This window comes from Podarcis liolepis (genome assembly GCF_965112155.1).
Source record: "Podarcis liolepis genome assembly, chromosome: W".
In the NCBI taxonomy this organism is placed as follows: Eukaryota; Metazoa; Chordata; class Lepidosauria; order Squamata; family Lacertidae; genus Podarcis; species Podarcis liolepis.
Window position 1 is genome coordinate 33,840,619 of NC_139568.1, and position 23,105 is coordinate 33,863,723.

Here is a 23,105-nt window from a genome sequence, read left to right on the forward strand (position 1 = left end):
CATGGTGATTTCCAATTAAATAAATTTGGTTTGCTTTTTACGCTTTTATAATTTATCTGACTCTTCTTCTTCCTCTTCTTTTTCTTCTTCTACCTTTTCCCCATTCTCTTCTTCTTCTTCTTCCTCCAATTCTAATTCATCCTGGGCACCTGCTCCTTTTTCTGCTCCTTTGACTTCTCCAATTTCTCCATCTTCTACTTTTAGTTCCTTATACCTTCTCAGAAACTTCCCTGTTTCTTCTGGACTCGTCAATCTGCGCTTTTTAGATTAGATAAATTTATTGTCATTGTCTGTATATACACAGTATACACAACAACGAAAATCAAACACCCACCCAAAGACCGGGTTCACATATACATTTGCACGTATCTCCGACACTCTCATCCTATTTAGACATAATCTATAAAACATAACATAATCCAGAATATAGCATGACCTATTAAAGGCATAACATAACCTAAAACCTATCTCATTCCTTCTACTCCCTGCTTACTAAACCTTGCAACTGGCCCTGAGATCATTATTTAGTGCAATCAGAGCTCTTGGATAGAAACTATTCAGAAGGCGTGTGGTTCGTGTTTTCATTGTCCTATATCTTCTGCCCGAAGGCAATAGTTCAAAGAAGTTGTGAGCAGGGTGGGTGGGATCTCTCAGAATATTATGTGACTTCTTCAAGATGCGAGACGTGAAGATCTCATCCAGGGTTGGTAGTCGGAGCCCAATAACATTCTGGGCAATTTTAATTGTTCTCTGTAAAGCTTTTTTATCCGTTTCAGAGCTGCTCCCATACCACGATAATATACTATAGGTTAAGACACTCTCGATGGTACTATGATAATAGGACAGAAGTAGGTGCTGGGATAGATTCAGTCCCCTGAGCATTCTCAGGAAATACAACCTCCCCTGCACCTTCCTCACAACCATATTAATATTTGCAGTCCATGAGAGGTCCTCCGAGATATAAATGCCCAGGTATTTAAAACTACCAACCCTCTCCACTTCCTCGCCATCTATGTGCAATGGTAAAAATACACTTTTCTTTCTCCTAAAGTCAATTATGAGTTCTTTGGTTTTTTTGGTGTTAAGCATAAGATTATTTTCTTTACACCATTGAATTAACCCCTGTACTTCTTTCCTATAAGCAGTCTCATCGTTCTCACTGATGAGCCCCACCACTGTTGTATCAGTGTATTTTTGGTTTTGTAGAAAAATGAAATTCCCTCCAGAAATTCCCACCTGAATTCAATGTTGTTTTTCTTAAGGACCTGCACCAGTGGTTTATATGGGTCTCTTCGTTTCAATAATCGTATTGGTATATCTTTAAAGATGATTATATAACTTCCATCTATATACAATCTTTTCTCTCTGTTCTTCTGTAATATCAAATTTCTCATTTCCCTGTCCTTAAAGGTGATTAGACAGTCTCCTGGGAATTTTCTTGTTTTTGATGTTCTTACTCTCATTCTAAATGCATTTTGTACTGTTTTAGCTACCTCTTCTATTGGTAATTCCATCCATTGGGCTAATTCCGATATCAGTCTCTCTTTAATATTTTCATTCTGTATTTCCGGAATAGCTCTCAACCTCAGATTAACTTCCCTCTGTCGCAATTCATTCATAGCAATCAAATCTTTAATTTCTTCTTGTGATTTATTTAATTCCAACATCTCCACTCTAATCCTCTCTTCCTCTCGCTTCACTTCCTTCATTTCTTGTTTCGTCCTCTTAAATCCTTCCTCCAGCGATTGAGTTCTCTTAGATACCTCTTTTAATTGTCCTTTAAGATCATTAACTGTCTCATCAATTTTTTTATCCATTTTCCCAATCTTATTATCTACTGATTCTAGTTTTGATTCTAAATTCTTTTCACTTTGTTTTATTTTGGCAAACATTCTCAAAATTTCTGCTTTAAACTCTGTTTCTTGTTTGGACCCCTTCCTCTCTACTGGTGTCCCCCCATCTGCCCCTTTCTTTTGCTGGTGTGACATCTTTATTAATTAATCGTTATTATTCAATCTTCAAATATTGATGGAACCAATTTTTACACTTTTACACTTTGTCAATTTTCCAATTTCTAATTATATCATATAGTTCAACCGTAGTTTGGGGGTGATGAGGATGATGAAGAGTATAAGATCAGAGTAGAAACCGGAACAAAACAAACTAAATCTTCTTGCCACCAATTAGGCTATTCCTCAGAAAAAAATTGCTTCCCAGATAAATCCAATACCTCGCCCAAAGGAAAAGCAATTTCCAAAAATTTCCAAAAATCTTCCCACAAGGCTTCCCAGAAATCTTCCCATAAAAAACCCTTTCCAAGATTATATCCAATTAATCACGTTCCAAAAAAAATTATATCCAAATGACAAAGGTCCAAAATTATATCCAAGTGACAAAATCTCAGAGGCAAAATTCCCAAAAAGATGAAGAAAAAAACAATAAAAACAAACGCAGAACCCTTCACTGGACTAAAAAGGCACAAGTCACTTCTCAGTATTATATCCCTCAGTATTATATTCCTTCGCCAGGAAAAAAATCAGAGAAAAACAAATTGTAGTATCTCGTTCCTTCCACTAGGGTAACAGACAGTTCCTTTAATATACGCAGTTTTAGACTTAAAAGTTCCCAATTCATAAAAAAGGGGGGAAAAAGGGGGGGTTTCCCAATTGTAATTAATATGCTTAAGTGACAGAGGCAGCTATAATCCTATTTAGCATTAAGGATTCCCATAATAAAGTCTAAAAAGACCTTTATCCGCTGTTTCCACCTAACCGTCGTTCCAATAGAGTTTTAATAATGGAGTCAGAAGCTCCTTTTCTGTTTCAGTGTTCTTTGTTCTTTTAAAAGTGAAAGTAACAAAGCACTTCAGCCTTCTATGTTTCCCTCCGTTGCATCAAAGACCACAAACTTCTTCAATCTTAACTTTCTGCTCTCCCTTTCTAACTTTAGCAGTCTTAAAACTTTGTAGCTTCTTAAAGAGTTATTTTTAAATAAAGTTCTAGGAGAGAAAGAAAACAGTAACCGCCAGTGGCAACTCACTTTCCCTTTCCAGCTCTGCGCGCCGCGTTACGTCTATCCTGATTCCAGATGACAGCTGAACTCCATATTTTTCTCTTTATATTTCGAATCTTTACTTGATTTGTTACCATGAAATTATAATCCAATTAGGTCCGAATTTCTTCTATTTGAGAATGGAGCGCTTCTCTTGCAAGCTCGGGGCTTCGCTATTTGGGTGTAGAAAATGGCTTCCCGTAGCCCCGCTCCGCCGTTCTCTTCGCTCCTTTTGGAGTTACCTGATGGCCGGGCGGGCTGCTCCTGGCTTCGCTGGGAACCTGTCACTCTGGGTGACCCCCCCAGAGATTAAATTTGGGGGCTACTGCGCCCTGTAGCACCCCTTTTCGCCCGAAATAGCACAGGATTCTCCTCACGGAAAAATCCTTGCTTGCGGCGGGATCGCGCTCCACCAGAAGTCCCTCCAGGCCTCTCTGACTGGCACTTGCAAGTCTGCCTAGGCCACACACACTGTCCCCAGTGTGCGTACATTCCTCTGTACGCAGGAGAACTGCGACATACATCCAGTGGAGCTGTATGCATGTTTAGCAGAGTTCTGCAAGAAGCGAGGCTGTGTAGGCGTGTGACATCACAAAATTTATTAATTTACAACAAATCAAAACAACAAAACATGACTGGTGTGAGCAGTGTCTCTCACACACGTCTTCTCTGTCTGAAAGCAGAGAACAAAGAGCAGAAAAATAAAAACACACAGAACGGAAGTTCTCTTGTCTGAGTTTATGTTCCCACACTTCCAGCAGTGTGGAATGTGAATAAGGATCACATGATCCAGCAATGCGAGAATGAATTAGAGACACCCAGGCCTTGCCCTTCACTGGCCTTGCTTTGCACCCTCCTTGAGTGGTGGTGGTGTTATCCTCCTGGTTGGGATGTGTCCTTGAGCTCTGATCAAGCCTCTTGCTTGCCTGAATTTGGGAGGAGAGTGGTGTCTTGAATGTGAAGAAAGGTAAAACCCACCATGTTTGCGTTGCTCACTTTTGTCCCTGCCATGTGGCCCTCAGAATGTTGTTCTGGAAGGAATGTGGCCCTTGGACTGAAAAGGTCCCCCTGCCACTACCCAGTGCATAATTCCATCTACACCTTTTTTGTCTCCTGTTTGGCTGTATCTCACATGGATGTGAAATTTAGCTGCTTGGGAAATTCACTAAGTCCCACCTGTCTTTCCATAGCCAAAATTAAGCTTGAGCGCACATTAGCCAACCTTCCCCCAGCCTGACACTCCCCAGGTGTTTGGGGCTACAACTCCCATCACCTCCAGCCATTGGCCGTGCTGGCCAGGGCTGATGGGACTGGTAGTCCAAAACATCTGGTTGGCACAAAGCTGATGAACATCAGCAGCAGTCTTCCACAGTCTCCTCCTTCCTCTTCATTTATTTATTCAATTTATATCCCACCCTTCCTCCTGAAAGTTGAACTTGGGCCTTAGGAGAGAATGACATTGTGATAACATTCCTGTGGCAATTTTCTGCAAAATGAGAGGTCCATTGAAGAGAGACTTCCAAATCCTTGGGGCTTTTGTACCTCTGAAGTGAGGACAGATAACGCAGGGTCAGTTTGCACAAAATGCTAAACCAAACCATGGCTTAGTGCAAACTTGCAGGTGCTCAAAGAGGAGATGGTGGCTAGTTTGATTCGCCTTGAGGTCCTGCTACTGTGAGCTAAACCATGGTTTGGCTTGCATGTGTCTTCTGGACTTGGACACGTGGTTCAAACTTTAAGTGAGGCAAACCACAGGCTTAAGTTTGGAAAACTTGCTGTAGCCCAAACCAAGACCTAGCTCACAGCAGTAGAATACTGTAAGCAAAGCCATCACAGTCTCCTGTTCTGCGAACCCACATGCTCACACTAAGCCATGGTTTGGCATTGTATTAGTGTGAACTAGGTCACAGAAATCTCGGAACGGTCCATTCTGGTGAGAGATGCACCTTTGTCCTCTCCTTTGCCCCACAGTCTTCGTACATGAAGGAGCTTAATGAAGATCAAAGGACAGCTATTGAAACTGCTTACACCTTCGTGATGAAGCTGCCTTCATTGCCCAAAGTTTGCTTGATCCATGGGCCACCTGGGACTGGGAAATCTAAGACTATCCTTGGGCTCCTTTACCGAATCCTCAGCAAGGTAGGTCAGGTTAGTAACACCCTGCATGTGCTGGTCCTTGTAAGATGTGTGAGAATATCGAGAAGGCTGGACAACAAATGGCATTCCAGTAATAATAATAATAATAATAATAATAATAATAATAATAAGAATAATAATAAATATAATAATAAATATAATTTATTTGTACCCTGCCTTCCATATGCAGCTTCCAGCGTATATAAAGACGTAGTAAAACATTAAGCCTTAAAAGCTTCCCTATACAGGGCTGCCTTCAGATATCTACTGAAGGTAATATAGTTACTCATCTCCTTGACATCTGATGGGAGGGCATTCCACAGGGCGCCACTACTGAGAAGGCTCTCTGTCCTGTTCCCTGTCACTTCACTTCTCGCAGTGGGAACCGCCAGAAGGCCCTTGGTGCTGGTTCTCTGTGTTCATGCTGGATGATGGGGGTGGAGACGCTCCTTCAGGTATACTGGGCCAAGGGTGTTTAGGGATTTAAAGGTCAGCACCAACACTTTGAATGGTATTGGGAAACATACTGAGAGCCAAGGTACATCTTTCAGGACCAGTGTTATATGGTCTCGGCAGCCACTCCCAGTCACCAGTCTACCTGCTGCATTCTGGATTAGTTGTAGTTTCCAAGTCACCTTCAAAGGTAGTCCCACATAGAGCGCATTGCAGTAGTCCAAGCAGGAGATAACCAGACCATGTATAACTCTGGTGGGACAGTGCACAGGCAGGTAGGGTCTCAGCCTGCGTACCAGGTGGAGCTGGTAGACAGCCGCCCTGGACATAGAATTAACCTGTGCCTCCATGGACAGCTGTGAGTCCAAAATGACTCCCAGGCTGCGCACCTGGTCCTTCAGGGGCACAGTTGCCCCATTCAGGAACAGGCTGTTGTGTGTCACATGCCTGTTTACTTTCAGCACTCGCTGGGAACTTCCATTTGCATATAGCTTTTGTTTTGCTGGACACGAAGGGATGCAGACATGTTTTCCTTTGTTCCTGAACTATGCTGAATAAATGCTGTACATTATGCTTGCACATCTCTCTGTCTGCCTCTTCTGCTGTGAGGTGATTTACACACTCTGCTGACAGAGCGTGCACGGGTCTCTAAACGTATCTGAGGCTTGTGTCACTGTTTGATGCTGTTCCAAGGGAGACCGGCTGCCAACTGGTGGCTGGAGCCAGCTGGGGGCCTGTCTGATGCCTGCCTGATGCCCCCGACTCCTGGCAGTATCCCAACAAAAGGGTTTCGGGCCCAGATCCATGGTGCTTACAGGAGAGTAAGACTGCTGATGGCTCCCAGCAGAGACAGAGGTATGTGAAGCTGATTGTCCCGGCCACAGCTAGAAGGCTTTTGAAGTCTGTGCCAAGAACCAATTAGGCCGGAGAGAGAAGCACGCTATGTCTGATTTACGACGTGCTTAAGATAAGGCTGATTGTAAATTGTATCCAGTTCCAAGGCTTGCGTGAAGAGCAGGAATGGATCTTTTACAAGCCTCAGATGGGGTTCCGTGCCCAAAGTTTAATGGCCACAGTTATCAGACCTGGGCAAGGTACTGCAAGGGCCAGTTGAGAAGGTTTGGTGTGTGGCACACTGTTTCTGAGGACCCCCAAGCACCTCTGATTGATGCATGGGTTGTACAAGATTCAAGAGCCATGGGGGTAATTCTGCTCTCAGTAGCTCCAGAAGAGTTAATTACCCTGGCTGGCAAGACCAGCTCGCGTGAGATGTGGGAGGGGCTTCAGGCCTCACATCTCCAACAAGAAGCTAGGTCTGTGTTGCTTTACTTCAAAAAGCTGCACAAGAAGTACTTGGAGCCGGGGGGGGGGGGGACGGACCTCAGAAGTCATGTCCTAGAGTTACAGAAACTCAGACAGGAATTGACTCAAAGAGGTTTCAACATGCCAGAATCTCTGTTTGCAATCCTTATCCTGGATTCTTTAGATGTGAGCTGTCGCGCTGTGGCGAGCCAGCTGGCAGCTCTTCCTGCGCAGGAGCTCACTGCTTCAAAAGTTTTGGTGACCCTGCAAAATGAATATGATTGGAGGAATGCAGCTGAACCAGCTTGTGTGCTTCAGGGGGAGCAGTGTGGCACAGCATTCCAGCCTCCAGGGGGAGCCAAGGCGTTGGCAGCTGTGAAGTGCTGCAACTGTGGAAATCAAGGTCACATTCAGTGTCATTGCCCAAAGGCTGGAGTGAAACAAAAGAAGAAGCCTGCAGATTGTGGTTATGGACGGTCCGTGTTTCCTGACACGTGTGAGAACGGAGGGAGGCTGCCAGCTGTGAGTTGCTGTGATCTCCTGCCAGGAAGGGCAGTGGGAGACGCTGGTGGAATGCTGGAGATCGGAGCCAAGAGCCAAGGACGGCTGCTGCTTCGGAGGTCCAGCTTGCTGGCAACTTGTGAGTACGCTTGAAGCCCCGGGGGGAGGAGATGGCTGCACAGCAGGGCCATGAAAGCTTCAACATCCCCTTCGAAATGCTGCATGGGGCCAATTGAGAGGCCTGGAGTACACGCATGTACTACTGGCTGGCAGAAAGGAAGCTTTGGGACTGCACCCAGGCTGATCCAGTCTTTGCCCAGTCCAATGAGAAGTCTGCAAAAGCTTATGAAGCAGACGTGGCTGCTCTGGAGAGAGAGCAAAGGGTGCTAGCCATTTTAAGGGCCAGCGTTGATGCTTGGCTGTTGCCAATGCTCCAAGGGAGGAAGCCCTGGGTCGCGTGGCAGGCACTGAAGATGGCATGTCAAGCCTCAGTGGGAGCCACACCAGGGGGGGGGGGGCTGAGAGTTGCCCAGAGAGAGCCCTATGTCTAGAGGGGGCTGGAGCTGTTTTGGGAAGCTGTGTCCATGCTTCGACACGTCTGTGGACTGTGTGCTGGAGAGAGGCTGAGAGCTGGGAAGAGGAACGCAGTTGCAGGCTGTTCCTTAGGCAGCAGAGCACCCAACAGTGGGGGTGCAAGCCGATCCAAGAGCTCTGCGAAAGCCAAAGTCTCCAAGAGTTGTTTGTGCTTTGTGGCGACGTCCAACAGTGCTGGGAAGCATCTGCTAGAAGCCCAGGCTGCCAAGGACACCAGCTGGTGTGGAATGTCAACAAAGCAGGTTCCCAGGGCCGGTTCTCAGCAGAGGCGTGAGAAAGCAGCAGGCCAGGAGGAAGACAAGGCGCCTTATCACCTCACAGCTGCGTTAGTATCCCTGGGAAGCTGCGAAGGCCCTAGTCGGGGGGAGGCTGTGGCCATGGCAACCAGGAAGGACACTGGCAGTGGGGGTGTAGACAACGCCATGGCATCTTTGGAAGACAGCCAAAGAGACACCTTTTCTTTTGTTATCGACAGTGGAGCGTCGCATTGCCTCGTTAACTCCAGAAAGCTTCTGAGGAACTGCAAAACAGTTAAAACTGCACGCTATGTTACGTTAGCTGATGGATCTCAAAGACCTCTGACTGAATCTGGGTCTTTGTTTTGCTCTTTTCTAGGTTGTGAAGTGCCAGCTTTTTTTGTCCCAGAACTTGCCCATTCTCTTTTGAGTGTGTCAGCATTAATGGCTGTTGGAATTGATGTTTTGTTCTCTAACAATTTGTGCTCTTTCTACAGGGATGGGAAGAAGATCTACAGTGTTGAGAGGAAAGACAGGCTCTTTCTGGTGGAGATGCCCATTGAAAATGGGGCTGGTGGGAAAATGGGGCTGGTGGGAAAATGGGGCTGGTGGGAAAATGGGGCTGGTGGAAAATGGGGCTAGTGGAGAGTCCATTGAAGATGCCCAAGTGCAGTGTGCAAATGTCCCACCACACCATGATTGTATTCACTTATGGCACCGAAAATTTGGACACGCTGGGTGGTCACTTGTGCGGAAAGCAGCAATGAACACAATTGGGCGTAGGTTCAAGGCATGTGACAATACCTAGATTGTCAAGCCTGTAAGCAATCAAAGGTCACAACATGCACATACCCCAGGTCAGAGAGGAGGACCAGTAAACCTTTTGAACTTGTGCATGCAGATTTGTCAGGGCCCATGCCAACACCTTCTTTAGCTGGGTCTAAATGGGTTCTGATTCTGATTGATGATTTTTCGAAACACACCTGGCTATTTACGCTTAGATGCAAGTCAGAGGCAGCTGCACTGATCAGGGATTGGATCACAGCGGTAGAGCTGCGTTTCTCTACCAGGGTGGTTTCCTTTCAATCTGATCGCGGGGGGGGGGGGAGTTCACAGGTTCTGCGCTGCAATCGTTTTTCAGGCAGAAAGGTATCAGTCATCCTTTGACTGCCCCCTATTCTCCGCAACAGAACGGAGTGGCGGAGAGGAAGTTTCGCACTTTACAGGAATCAGCGAATGCTATGTTGGCAGACTCGGGTTTGCCACAGCGCTTTTGGGCTGAAAGTTATAAGACAGCATGCTTTGTGCAGAACAGGGTGTTCAATTCAAGTGTAGGTGACACACCGTACTTTCTGCTTCATGGAAAGAAACCGAAGGTGGACTTTCTGCACGTGTTCGGTTCTGAGGCTTGGGTTCTGATTCCAAAAGCCATGCGCAGAAAGGGTGAGCCAAGGTCTAGGAAGATGATCTTTGTAGGCTATGAGCCGGGTTCAAAGGCGTGGCGTTTCGCATACCCTACTGGCAACCAGTCTAAGCTGCTTATTAGCGGCAGTGCTGAGTTTTGCGAGCAGAGTGGGTGGAAACGTCTTCACGGGAACCCAGATGTTCTGTTAGACTCAGGTGATGAGGAGGAGGAGGACGAGGCTGAACCTGTTGCTGAGGTACAGAGTCCAGAACAGGGATCTCCAAGGCAGAGGCTCCCAACCTCTCCAAAAGGGAGTCCCAAGACCCCTCCACAGGTCTCTGTCAAGTCTGAGCCGAGGAGTGAGCCATCCTCACCAGCAGAACCAGCTGTACGCCCGAAACGGCGCAGCAGGTCAGAGGGGGAGGTTCCTGACACAGGAGATGGTAGGGCTGATCCAAGTGAATCAGGTGCAGGTCCAGAGTTCACGCTGCGGAGGTCAGCTAGGTCAACGAAAGGAAAGCCTCCTGAAAGGTATGAAGCCACTAGTGTTTGGGTTGGTGTGGCTACGTGTGAGCCTGAATCCTTTGAGGATGTTCAGAAGTTGCCTCAGGAAGAAGCTAGCAAATGGTGTGAGGCGATGCAGAAGGAGATGAACTCAATGAAGTCTCTTGGTGTGTTCTCACTCACTCAGCTGCCGGCTAACCAGCGAGCTGTTAGTTGCAGGTGGATTTACCGCTTAAAACCCACTGAAGCTGGAGAACCACAGTACAAAGCGGGATTAGTGGCACGTGGCTTCACACAGAAAAAGGGTGTCCACTTCACAGAGGTCTATTCGCCGACCTCAAGAGCGGAGACTTTGAGAATGCTTTTGGCGATAGCAGCACAGAGAGGTTGGAAGGTGAATCATTTTGATGTAGATGTTGCCTACCTGAATTCAGATCTCCAGGAGGAGTTGTACATGCTTCCTCCTCCAGGGTTTGAAGTCAGTGAACCAGGTATCGTGTGGCGGTTGCACAAATCCATCTATGGATTACGCCAATCTGCCAGGAATTGGAATATGTGTCTACATGAAGCCTTAGAAGAGCTAGGTTTTAAGAGGTCTGTTGCAGACAGTTGCCTGTACCTGAAGGGGTCAGGAGAGACACAGCAAGTGATTCTTGTTTTTGTTGATGATATCTTAATGATGGCACAAACTAGTGAACAGGTGAAGAAGTTTGCTAGGGAGCTTGGAAAGCGGTTCAAGCTGAAGCAGCTTGGGGATGTCAAATCCTACTTAGGTGTTCAGATAGCAAAGACTGAGGATGGTAGCTTTTTGCTTTGCCAGAAAGGTAAGATTGAACAGTTGCTTGAGAAGTTCAGGATGTCTGATTGTGCAGGTGCCAGGTCACCCATGGAGGCTGGATACGTGAAAGAATGTCAGCAAGCAGAACGCGTTGTGTTCGAAAATACTGAAGTGTTTCAGTCAGCCCTAGGGAGTTTGTTGTACTTGTCCCAGTGGAGCAGACCTGATATTGCGTTTGCTGTCAATCTGCTCAGCAGGGAAGCATCAAACCCTAGTGTGCAAGCCTGGAATGGCATCAAGAGAGTTCTGAGGTATTTGAAAGAAACCAAAGACTTTTGTCTTAGATTGCCAGCTCAAGGAGAAGTCAAACTGACTTGCTTTGTGGATTTGGATTGGGCTAACTCTGAAGATCGCAAATCAGTGTCAGGCCTAGTGGTGAAGTTTGGGGACTCAGTAGTTGGGTGGAGGTCCCGGAAGCAAAGTCTCATAGCGCTTTCATCTACTGAAGCTGAGTTCTGTGCGCTATCAGAGGTTTGCAGAGAGCTGGAGTTCTATGTGTGTTTGGTCAAGGAAATCTATGGAGAGAGTTGTCTGCCCGTTGTGGTGCATGAAGACAATCAACCTTGCCTCAAATTGGCTGAGTTCTGACGGGTTCTGCTAGCGACTGAAACAGCCATGAAGTGAAGGGCTGTCCAGACAAAAAGGTTTAACCAGGCAACCTAGCCAGGAGTGGCGGCAACTTACGCACGAGCAACCCCTATTATTATTACAATGTCCAAAGGCCATGTGTGCCAACACCGATTCCTCAGAGAGGAACGAGGCTAGGGTTCGAGTCCCAACAAAGCCAGGTGTGAAACTTCTTGATAGTCAGGAGAACTATGACACCAAGACTAGTCAGAAGTGCAAGATGGTAAGGCCCAAGGCCAATCCAGTTGCATGTAGTTCCAAGGGTGGAACGGATGGTACAGGGGTATACTGTGTGTATGACATCTGTATGGTTGTTGCAGTTACACTGATGACTACAACACTGCTCATGCATCGGGGGAGAATGTTAGGATTCTTGCTCCGTGTCTGCAGTCATGGGATTGTTGTCTATCACATGATGGTGTATGTTTTCATTCCACAGTATGGGAAGTGACGGAGACAGGATGTTTATGTTACTGTGTTCCATGAAGTGGGACTATTGTTTTTTGTTCTTTTTCTTTTTGCTGTCTGATGAGAAAGAGGAAGTATTACATGTAAATAAAAGTAGATTAGCCAAAATGCTGTGCTACTGAGTTCTGTTACGCAAACTGCAAATACTCTGTAGGATCCCTAAGTGTGCTGATGCTTCTTGGTATCAGCCACTGTGATGTTTGGGCTGAAGAAAGCTTTTGAAGCTCCCGAACGACTGACCAGGAGGGAGAGAACATGCCAGTCAGGCATGAGTCTCTGCCAGTGTCCTACATGTGAGTAGGACGATCCTAACAGTCTGTATATAGCGTGTAAATAAATAGTAGCTTAGATCTACAAAGTCCCACGCTTCTTGCTGCGTAACGCTAGAAGTATAGTGTGCATAAATCAAGCTGATTTATGTTGCTGGAGCACCCTGGAGAAGAGGGGAGATGCCTTTTTCAGTGCTGCACACATCGGAGGACGCTCGGAGTTTCAGGGGCTTGCAGGCGGTCGCAAGAGAGAGGGAAAGGATGGGAAAACCACCAAGAAGTGTTTTCTCTGCCAGCGGCCAGGACATTTTGCCAGGGTCTGCCCGCAAAGAAAGGCCTGGCAAGGGATGGTGGGAGCTGCAGGGGGTGAGGAGGAGATGGTAAAGGAGCAGGGAAACGCCAAAGCTTGGCTGCCACTCAGCGGGCACAGCAGCCAGGCCAGCAACCAATAGAAGTGCCCAAACCAGACCCCCCCCCAGGGCGGCTATAGCCATAGAAGTGGTGCTAGAACTCCCAAATGGGCACCCAGTCAAGGTGAAAGGGCTGTTGGATTCAGGCAGTTCCTGCAATTTCTTCAGCAAGGACTTTGCACTAGAGCACCAGCCCTGGATTTCCCCTTGCAAGTAACCACCATTGATGGCAGGGAGCTTCTGGGAGGGGAAGTGATGCACCAGACCCCACCAATGAGAATGAAGGTTTCCAGGCACACGGAGACCATCGCCTTTCACGTAGCCTCACTGGCAGGGCCCCCAATAATATTAGGGATGAGCTGGCTAGCACAACATGATCCAGTGGTGGCATGGCATCAGAGAACGGTCACCTTTGGGTCCGCTTACTGCTTGGAACACTGTCTAGGGGGAGAAACCCCAAGGATGACAGTGGCCAGGGTGGCTGGAATAGCTGTGGAGCCGAAAGGGGAGGTGCCACCACAATATGCTGACCTGCACGAGGTCTTCAGCGAGAAGGAGGCAGATAGACTACCCCCACATAGGCCCTTTGACTGCCAAATCAACTTGCTCCCTGGGGCGCAGCTAGCAGTGGGTAAACTGTATGCCATGTCGGACAGGGAGATGAAGGAGTTGCGGGAGTTTATTGACAAGAACCTGAAGAGAGGGTTCATAAGGGAATCAAAGGTGGTGGGGGGCAGTCCGGTGTTCTTTGTGGACAAAAAAGGGACTAGCCAGCCCAGATTGGTCGTAGATTTTAGGGCGTTAAATTTGGTATCAGAACCCGTGACCTTCCCAATGCCCAGGATTGACAACATTTTAACACGGGTGAGGCAGGGGAAGATTTTTACCAAGCTGGACCTCAGGGGAGCCTACAATTTGATTAGGATGAGGGAGGGGGATGAATGGAAGACCACAATGTTCACCCCCCTGGGGGCCTTTGAGTACTTAGTTATGCCATTTGGATTACAGTCAGGCTCCGCCTGTTTTCAAGCTTTCATGCGCCACGTGTTGGGGTCCCTGCTGTACAAGAACTGCGTAGCCTTCTTGGACGATGTCTTAATCTATTCGGACAATGAGAAGCAACATGTCAGAGACGTCAGGGAAGTGCTGAAGAGACAGCAGAAGCACCAGTTGTGGGTCAAGCTGGAGAAATGTCAGTTTCACGCCAGAGAAGTCGAGTTTTGGGGGTACAAGTTGTCAGACAAAGGCTTAGCGATGGACCCAAGCAAGGTGCAGGCAGTGCTGGAGTGGAAGGCTCCCAAAACCCGGAAGGACGTGGAAAGGTTCCTAGGGTTCAGCAACTTCTACAGGAAGTTCATCAAGAACTTCGCCCACTTGACAGCACCCATCACAGACTGTCTCAGTAGCAAAAGGAAGTTCGCCTGGACAGAGGAGGCCCAACAATCCTTTGAAAAACTGAAGAAGGCGTTCGCATCGGAAGAGCAGCTCCTGCACGTGGATCTGGAGAAACCCATGAGGCTAGAGACCGACGCATCCGACAGAGCCATTGGGGCGGTTCTTTTGCAGCCAGGGAGGAGCAAGCAGGAATGGAGACCGTGTGCCTTCTTCTTAAGAAAGCTGAACAAGTCGGAGCAAAACTATACGGTGTATGACCGCGAACTGCTTGCGATCTATGTGGCGTTTCGGCGAGGACAACATCTACTAATGGGGCGCAGCACAAGATCCAGGTTTGCACAGATCACAAGAACTTGGAATACTGGAGGACCGCACGAGTGCTCAACCAGAGACAGATTCGATGGGCACAGGAGTTCTCCAAGTTTTCCTTCGAAATCCGATACATGCCAGGAGAGGAAAACGTGAGAGCAGATGCGCTCTCCCGGAAACCGGAGTACTTGGAAGGAGAGGGGCCACCGGAGATACGACACGTGATCCCCGAGGACCGATGGGTGTGTGGGGGAACCTTGGTGGGGCAACGAGAACTGGCAGGACTTACTAGAAACGACGTGTTTGCACAAACTAAAATCCGGGAACTCCGAGACAGAAGAGAAACCCAAGGAGGGTTTGAGGAGAAGGAAGGGGTGCTGTACTATAAGGGGGCGCTGTATGTACCGGGGGAGACCCTACGAACTCCACGACAACCTCATAGCGGGGCACTTTGGACAGCACAAAACCATGATGCTCGTCACCACGCAGTTCTGGTGGTTCAGGGTGAGGGAGGATGTACGGGAATATGTACGGGGTTGCGACCGCTGCCAAAGGGCAAAGGGGGAGCGGACCGCCCCAGCAGGATTACTGGAACCCTTACCCACGCTGAGGAAACCTTGGGAGGTGGTATCCATTGATTTTATGACCGATTTGCCCAAGTCCTGGGGGAAGACAGCGGTCATGGTAGTGGTCGATCTACTAACAAAAATGTGCCATTTTATAGCTTGCTCACATGCGGTCACGGCAGGGGAAACAGCCAGGTTGTTTGTAGATCACATCTTCTGGTTGCATGGGACTCCTTCAAGTGTCATCTCCGACCGCGGGAAACAATTTACTTCCCGTTTCTGGAGGAAGCTCATGAGTTTGCTGCAGGTCGAAGTGGGCTTCTCTACGGCGAGACACCCAGAAACCAACAGACAAGCAGAAAGAGTGAACAGTATGTTGGAATTCTACCTGGGTCAGAGGAATGTGCCACAGCGTAGGCACCGGCAGATATTCCTGTCGACCTCCCCGCGTCTCCACTCTGCTGATAAGCAGGCGAGGTCTCGGCGATTCATCTCAGATATGTGAGAGGAACACACCGTTCTTCCTCTCTCCCCTTTGGTGTCCCCCAGGAGGGGAAAGAAGCAGACAGAAAACTATTTACATCTTTTATTTCTGTCTCTCATATCAGTACAGAGAAACATGTCTGCACTCGACAACAGCAAGAAGAAACTCCACCCATGTACTTCCAGTACGGGTCATATGACACACACACTGAGCTAACATCCGGTGCTCAGTACAGATTGGACTGCCCCTTTGTTTCCATGGCAACAGTCACAAACATCCTGTCTGGCTTTCCAGCCACAAGCAGCTGACTGAGCTGCTGGAGCCTTTGCTTGCTGCAGCATTGGTGCTTTATGGTAACATACTCCCCCTAAAGTATCAATGCGTGCTGCGAGCAAAGCGTCATCCAGAGAAGAAAACAAACAGTTGTTATACTTATAACATTCCCCTGTTGTTTCAGTTCCACCCTTGGAACTACCCGCCACTGGTTTAACCAATGTATCTCTCTGGTTGTGTGACTTCGCATTACCTTGGTTAACAACTCTCTGTTGTGCCTTTGTCTCTGACTTAGACACAGCTTCAATCTGTCCTTGATCGTTTACAACAGCTACATATGCAAGGTTAGCAAACTCCTTTGAATACCTCTTGGGTGGTACACCCTTCGTTGCTCTCTCAGACCTACGTAAGAGTTGCAGCTCTTCTCTGCTTTCTGGTTCAGTCTCTGAACTCTCTGGAGAACCAGTAGTAAGCTTAATCAGTGGTTCATCCTCCTTTTCTGAGGGTCTAGTCATTATTTGAGATTTCCTCTCAATGACTGTGACAACTGAGCTGTCTGAGCTATCAGTGTCATCATCATCAGTACCACTGAACTCAATAAGATCAAACTCATCATCAGAATCATCAGAATCCTCTGTGGAAAAAGTGTTAACAATCACTCTCTCCGGTTCAGGAGCACTCTCTAGAAATTTTGTGAGAATCACCTGACCAGATTCAGACAAAATTACTCTGTAGAGACCTTTTTCATAACCCACAAAGATGCCTCTGGCATTCTTTACCCCATTTGGAACTTCTGTTCTCACATGAGACCCGAAAACCTTAAAATAGGCAACAGAAGGTTTTCTATTGAACAGCTTCTCAAAAGGAGAACATCCCAACTCTGTTGAGACTTTCCTCAACCACACATGAAGATAGGACGCTAAAGATTCGGCCCAATAATCATGTGGTAAATGTGAACTCAGCAATTGCGCATGCATCCCTTTTTGCAATTCTTTGTTCACCCTAACACAGACACACTTCTTCCATGCTTCTTCGGAAGTAGCAAGTTTGTGTCTTATCCCTTTCTCATCCAGGAACCTCTGGAAATCCTGTAAAAGAAAAACTGGCTTGTCATCTGTGAAAAGACAATTAATGTTAGCATCATGCATACTTTTAACCTTGTCACAAAACTCCTGAAACTTTTCTAAAGTTTCCTGCGGTTTCTTCATCAAGTAAACCCAAGAATAATTAGTGTAACAATCAACACACACAAGGTAATATTTTGCACCGCCTCTAGATGGTTCTAGGGGACCAATCACATCAGCATACACCCGCTGAAATGCTCTGTGGACCTTTTTAGCCACTTTCTTGGTGTTCTCTTTTTTGGTCAGACCTGCAAGAGAAAATTCGTTAGAATCAGAAGTATTACATTTCATGTAATCACTTTGATCAAAAGTCAACAAATACAGTCCATCTTTCTCTTTAGCAGTAAGAAACAGTTCTCCATCTTTGTAGATCTTGCATCTTTTAGCATCATAGTACAGTTTTAGTCCCTTCTTTGCAATCTGCGAAGCACTCAGCAGACTAAATTTCAGTTCTGGAACCAGGTAAACATTGCTTATAGTCAAGTTAAGACTCTCAAGATACACAGTTCCAATTCCAGCAGTACCTACGCTGCTACGTCAGTGAGAGGCAGAACAATTGGGTAGAGAAACTAGCGCTGGCTGAATTTGTGTACAATAACGCTGAACATGTGTCAATGGGAATGAGCCCGTTCATGGCCAATTATGGGTGTCACCCTAGGGCCTTCCCGGGGAGTGGGGAGGAAGGTTGGAGTGTACCGGCAGCAGAGCAGTTTGTGGAAGAAATGGAAGCCCTGCACCAGCAACTTAAGATGAACTTGGAGCGGACCAAGGAAATTTACAAGAGGCAGGCAGACAAGCGCCGTAGGGAAGGGGAGACCATACGGGTGGGAGATCGGGTGTGGTTGTCAACCCAAGGGTTACCTTTTAAGGGGGGGTGCAAAAAGTTGCAACCCAGGCGGTTGGGACCGTTTGAGGTAACACAGCAGGTGAACCCCGTGGCATTCAAGCTCAAATTGCCAGACAGCATGAAGATACACCCAGTGTTCCATAGGTCCCTACTCTCGCCGTACAGGGAAGGAAGGGGATTCCCGGGGCGAGAAGGAGAAGTCACCACAAACCCGCAGGTAGAAGAGAGGGAGCACCACAACTTGGCCACGGAAATACTTGATTCAAGGTGGCGAGGGCGCCAAGTGGAGTACTTGGTGGCTTGGGAGGGAGAAACCGGGTCGGAAAACGTGGGTTCCCGCGGAGGCAATCACTGACGGGTATCTGGTGGAGGAATTCCACCGCCTGTTCCCGGACAAACCCAAACCACTAGCGAGATTCTGGGAGGAGCAATTTGGAACCACAGACGATGAAGAGGATTTTGTGGGGTTTTCTGTCTCTGAAGGGGAGGAAGAAGAGGCTTCGGAGGAAGAAGAATCAGACTGGGAGGCCCACCCCGCGGGAAGGGAGCAGAGGGGGTGGGAAGCGGGTTTTGAATCCTCAGAGGATGGCGACAGCTCCTTCCGGGGGTTCCCCGCAAGTCTTAAGTTGCTGGTGCAGGGCTTCCATTTCCTCCACAAACTGCTCTGCCGCGGGTACGCTCCACCCTTCCTCCCCACTCCCCGGGAAGGCCCTAGGGTGACACCCATAATTGGCCATGAATGGGCTCATTCCCGTGGACACATGTTCAGCGTTATTGTACGCAAATTCAGCCAGCGCTAGTTTCTCTACCCAATCGTTCTGCCTCTCGCTGACGTAGCAGCGTAGGTATTGCTGGAGTATACTGTTCGCTCTTTCTGCTTGCCCGTTGGTTTCTGGGTGTCTCGCCGTCGAGAAGCCCTCTTTGACCTGCAGCAAGCTCATGAGCTTCCTCCATAACCGGGAAGTAAATTGTTTCCCGCGGTCGGAGATAACCCTCGAGGGAGCCCCATGCAGCCTGAAGATGTGATCCACAAACAACCTGGCTGTTTCCTCTGCCGTGACTGCATGTGAGCAAGCTATAAAATGGCACATTTTTGTCAGTAGATCGACCACTACCATGACTGCTGTCTTCCCCCTTGACTTGGGTAAATCTGTCATAAAATCGATGGATACCACCTCCCAGGGTCTTCCTGGCGTGGGTAAGGGTTCTAGTAACCCTGCGGGGACAGCCCTCTCCCCCTTTGTCCTCTGGCAGCGGTCACAACCCCGTACATACTCCCGTACATCTTCCCTTACCCTTGGCCACCAGAACTGCTGGGTGACAAGCAACATGGTTTTGTGTTGACCAAAGTGCCCCGCTGTTGGGCTGTCGTGGAGTTGTTTGAGTACCCTTCCCCTCAAGGTCTATTCCACAGCTTAGTTCAAGCTGAAACTACCTTTTTACAGTCCTTATCAGACGGCCACTATAAGTCAAGCCTACTTCTGCTTCTGCCAGCTGTAATTAGTGCCTGGCAAGAACTTCAAAGGGCTCTCGCCTTCTTCTGTGCACGGGCACAAAAACAGCCCAGCCTGTCTTTACTTTCACTTTTAGGCATTTGCTATACTCACAGACTGTCTCCTTCTGCCTTCACTCTGCCAGTTCCAGGAGACTCCAACTGGGACAAAAACAGCCCCCGGTCCTTCCTCTGCTGGCACTGGGTCTGTGGCCCCAATCCCTGGGCCCATGACCATGTTAGGATCATCCTACTTGCGTGTAGGAACCTGGCAGAGACACATGCCCGACTGGCATTTTCTCTCCCTCCTGGTCGGTCGTCCGGGAGCTTCAAAAGCTTTCTTCAGACGGAACATCACAGCGACTGATACCAAGAAGCATCAGCACACTTAGGGATCCTGCAGAGTATTTGCAGTTTGCGTAACAGAACTCAGCAGCACAGCATTTTGGCTAATCTACTTTTATTTACATATAATACACTTGGAGCATTCAGACTTAGCTGCTTCCTCTTTCTCATCAGACGGCAAACAGAAAAAGAACAAAAGACAATAGTCCCACTTCACGGAACACAGTAACATAAACATCCTGTCTCCGTCACTTCCCACACTGTGGGATGAAAACACACCGTCATGTGATAGACAACAATCCCAAGACTTCAAACATGGAGTAAGAATCCTAACACAGACTACAGCATAATGGCGTCCGTTCTCTCCAGCGCCGAGAGAACAGAAGAAGTGAAAGTACAGTCCAAAGTACATACAATGAAAGAGAGATAAGGCTGTCTTCCGTTCCCACAGTCTTCTCAGACAGGCATGTGATTTACAACAAACTCAAATGCAGCGTCGGTGGAGTGAAATGTTAACACTCCCCCATTTCAGGTAACCAATGCTGCATAGGCTAACACAGCAGTAAGTGAAGTGAACATACTGTTGTCATACACATAATATACCCCTGTAGTACCCGTCCCACGTTTGGAACTCCCTGCAGCTGGACTGGCCTCGTGCCTGACCATTTTGCACTTCTGGTTACCTTCCTTCCATGGGACTAGAGCCTTAGCTCTGTTCCTGTCTGAAGTGTTGACCCTTGCAGCCTTTGAGTGTGGTTTCGCATCCTTTGAGGACAAACCCTGTACCCCTTGCAAGACCTCAGGCTCTGAAACCTGTCCTGAGCTGCTAGCCACAGCTATATTTGCAACAGCAGTGTTAGCAAACTCATGAGCATACCTAGTGGTCTTTCCCCCCATAGCTCTTTCAGATCTGCGCATCAGGCACAGGTCTTCTTTATAGGGCTTCCCTTCTTTGAGAGAATAGTGACTCATAGTGAACAGTGGTTCCTCCAATTCTCGATCAGTCTGTTCTGATGGTCTGAGCGATGTAATTGCACTCTGGTAATCTGCTGCATCAGTGGAACTTCTACCTGTGCTCCCACTGTCACTGTCATTATCAGATTCCCCATCTGAGCCATCATCAATGGGATAAATTTGGAAAATGGTTACATTTGTTGGGAGATAACGCCGAGGCCTTGTGCCTCCCCCCAATGCAGCGTCACCCAGGATTTATCACTCCAGTCTTCCGTCACGCTGATGCAACCCATACCCTCCTGGGACATGAGCACACGACCAGCAGAGTCCAAAATAGACACGTTAGCCTTGAGGTGTAACATCTAATCCTTATTTATTGTAACAAAATCAAACATAACAGTACAAACACTACAAAATAAACATGGTTCCTCTTTCTCTTCCTCGGAGAGAATGCTGAAACATCACTGTGAGAGAACAGTGGGAGGAAGGGAGCAAACAGTGCATCTCCCTTTCTGCTTATATAGCTGTAACAATCAGCAGCTGAAATGCATTACATACAGACACGTGATCCAACAATCCTATAACTGCAGCATAGGGAGGGGTGAAATCCTAACATCCTCCCCCATTTCAAGTAACCCGTAGCTGCAGTGTTTCAGCCTAACTGCAACCGCTGTATATAAATCTGAAGTTGTTCCCTGTTAACAACTTTTGATAACAGATCGGCTGGAATTTCATTTCCCAGCATGTAGGACACTTGAATAAGTCCTTTCTGAATACACTCCCTTGCACATTGTAATCTTAATTGTAAGTGTTCTTTGCTTACATCCCTCTGTAGCGAGTAAAGACAAACATGCTCTATTGTCCTGATACATTTAAATAGGACATTTCACATTCACTCTTAGGTCTTTAAACAGCTGTAATAACCATTCACAATCTAGAAGTGCATATGACAGTGCATTCAATTCAACCTTGTAAGAATTTAGGCTTACTGTTGTCTGCTTTTTACATGACCATTCGAAAATACATTGGTTATACATGTAGCACACTCCAGAAGTGCTCTTGCTGTCTGTGATGTCACCTCTGAAACTTGCATCTGCAAAAATCTCAAGACCTCCAGATTTTTGGTTGGTAAATTTTAGTCTGTAGTGCATAGACCTCTTTAGATAGCATGCTATGCGTTTCAGTGCCTTCCAGTCTTTAATTGTAGGATTGTTAGTGTGTCTGCTCAGCAAATTAGTGCTGACAGCTATATCAGGCCTCGAACACCGGGCAATAAAATTTAGCTTGCCTAGAATACATCTGTACAGAGCAACATCAGAAAATGCTTTGTCAGTGTCATCTAACAGCCTGTCACCATTGGTGTATCTACAGGGTTTGTGTCAACCAAATTCAGTTTGGTCAATACATTAGCAATTTTCTGTGATTGGTGTACCAAGATATCACCTCCCTGGTTTCTTTCTACCTCCAGAGAAAGATAGTTTGTTACATTGCCAAGATCTTTCATATCAAAATGCTCCTTCAGTTGAGCTAGGGTTATTTTGTACAAAGCCTGATCTTTCCAAAAGAAAAGATCATCAACAAAGCATACACAATACAGTTTGTTTTGATAAACAAACATGGATCTGCTTTGCCTTGATGAAAGTCTAGAGAAAACAATGTCTCTGTTAATTAAGTATTCCAACACCGGGCACTTTGTTTGAGACCATACAAGGATTTTTTTAGAACACAAATCAATCCTTTCTTTACCTATATTCCGTCAGGTGAATGCATATAAATCTGTTCACCCAGGTCCCCGTACAGAAATGCAGTGTTGACATCATGATGAGAAACGTTTAGTTTCTCCTTTGCAGCAATTTTGAGCATAAGCCTAATGCTCTCATACTTCATGGTGGGAGAGTAGGTCTCGTAATAATCTTGACCTAGTACCTGTGAAAATCCTCTTGCGACCAACCTGGCCTTATGTCTCAGTACCTTGCCACTCTGGTCTGTCTTGGCCTTAAAGACCCATTTGCTATCAATTAGCTTCATTCCTGGTACCATTGGAACTAGTTCCCATGTTTTGTTTCTCTCTAAGGAATTTAGCTCAGCCTGCATGGCATTTAACCATGGTTCAGCATCCTTCGAGGTTAACTCTTTGACCTCTTGGAAGCTTGAAGGCTCTTGAATCTTCCCTGAGTTATTTATAGCAGTTGTAGCTGTCTTTTCAAACTCATCAACAAATCTTTTAGGTGGTCTGCCCTTTGTGGCTCTTTCAGATCTGCGAATTATGCAGGACTAATCTCCTCTTTCTTAGGAGAATCGCGGCAAATAGTAAACTGTGGCTCCAGACCCCAATCAGTGTCAGACTCTTCGGATGGTCTGAGTGAGGCCTTTGCACTCTTGTAGTCTGCCGTGTCATCGCTGTCATCAGCAGCACTACCACCTCTCACTGAACTGGTGTCTGAACCTGTGTCATCATCAGATTTCTCATCATTATTAGTATCAGGATGACATTGGAAAATTCCTACATTTTCTCCCCACTT

At 47.1% G+C, this 23,105-nt stretch overlaps 1 protein-coding gene across 1 annotated transcript in view; it reads left to right on the forward strand.

Moving 5' to 3' along the window:
• The window catches only part of LOC310697710 (putative helicase senataxin), a 109,092-nt gene that overhangs the window by 9,031 nt on the left and 76,956 nt on the right, over positions 1-23,105 (forward strand). The window contains exon 4 of the mRNA XM_083484420.1: positions 5,023-5,190. Within this exon, the coding sequence (XP_083340546.1) occupies positions 5,023-5,190 (168 nt within the window). The remainder of the gene's footprint in view (positions 1-5,022; positions 5,191-23,105) is intronic.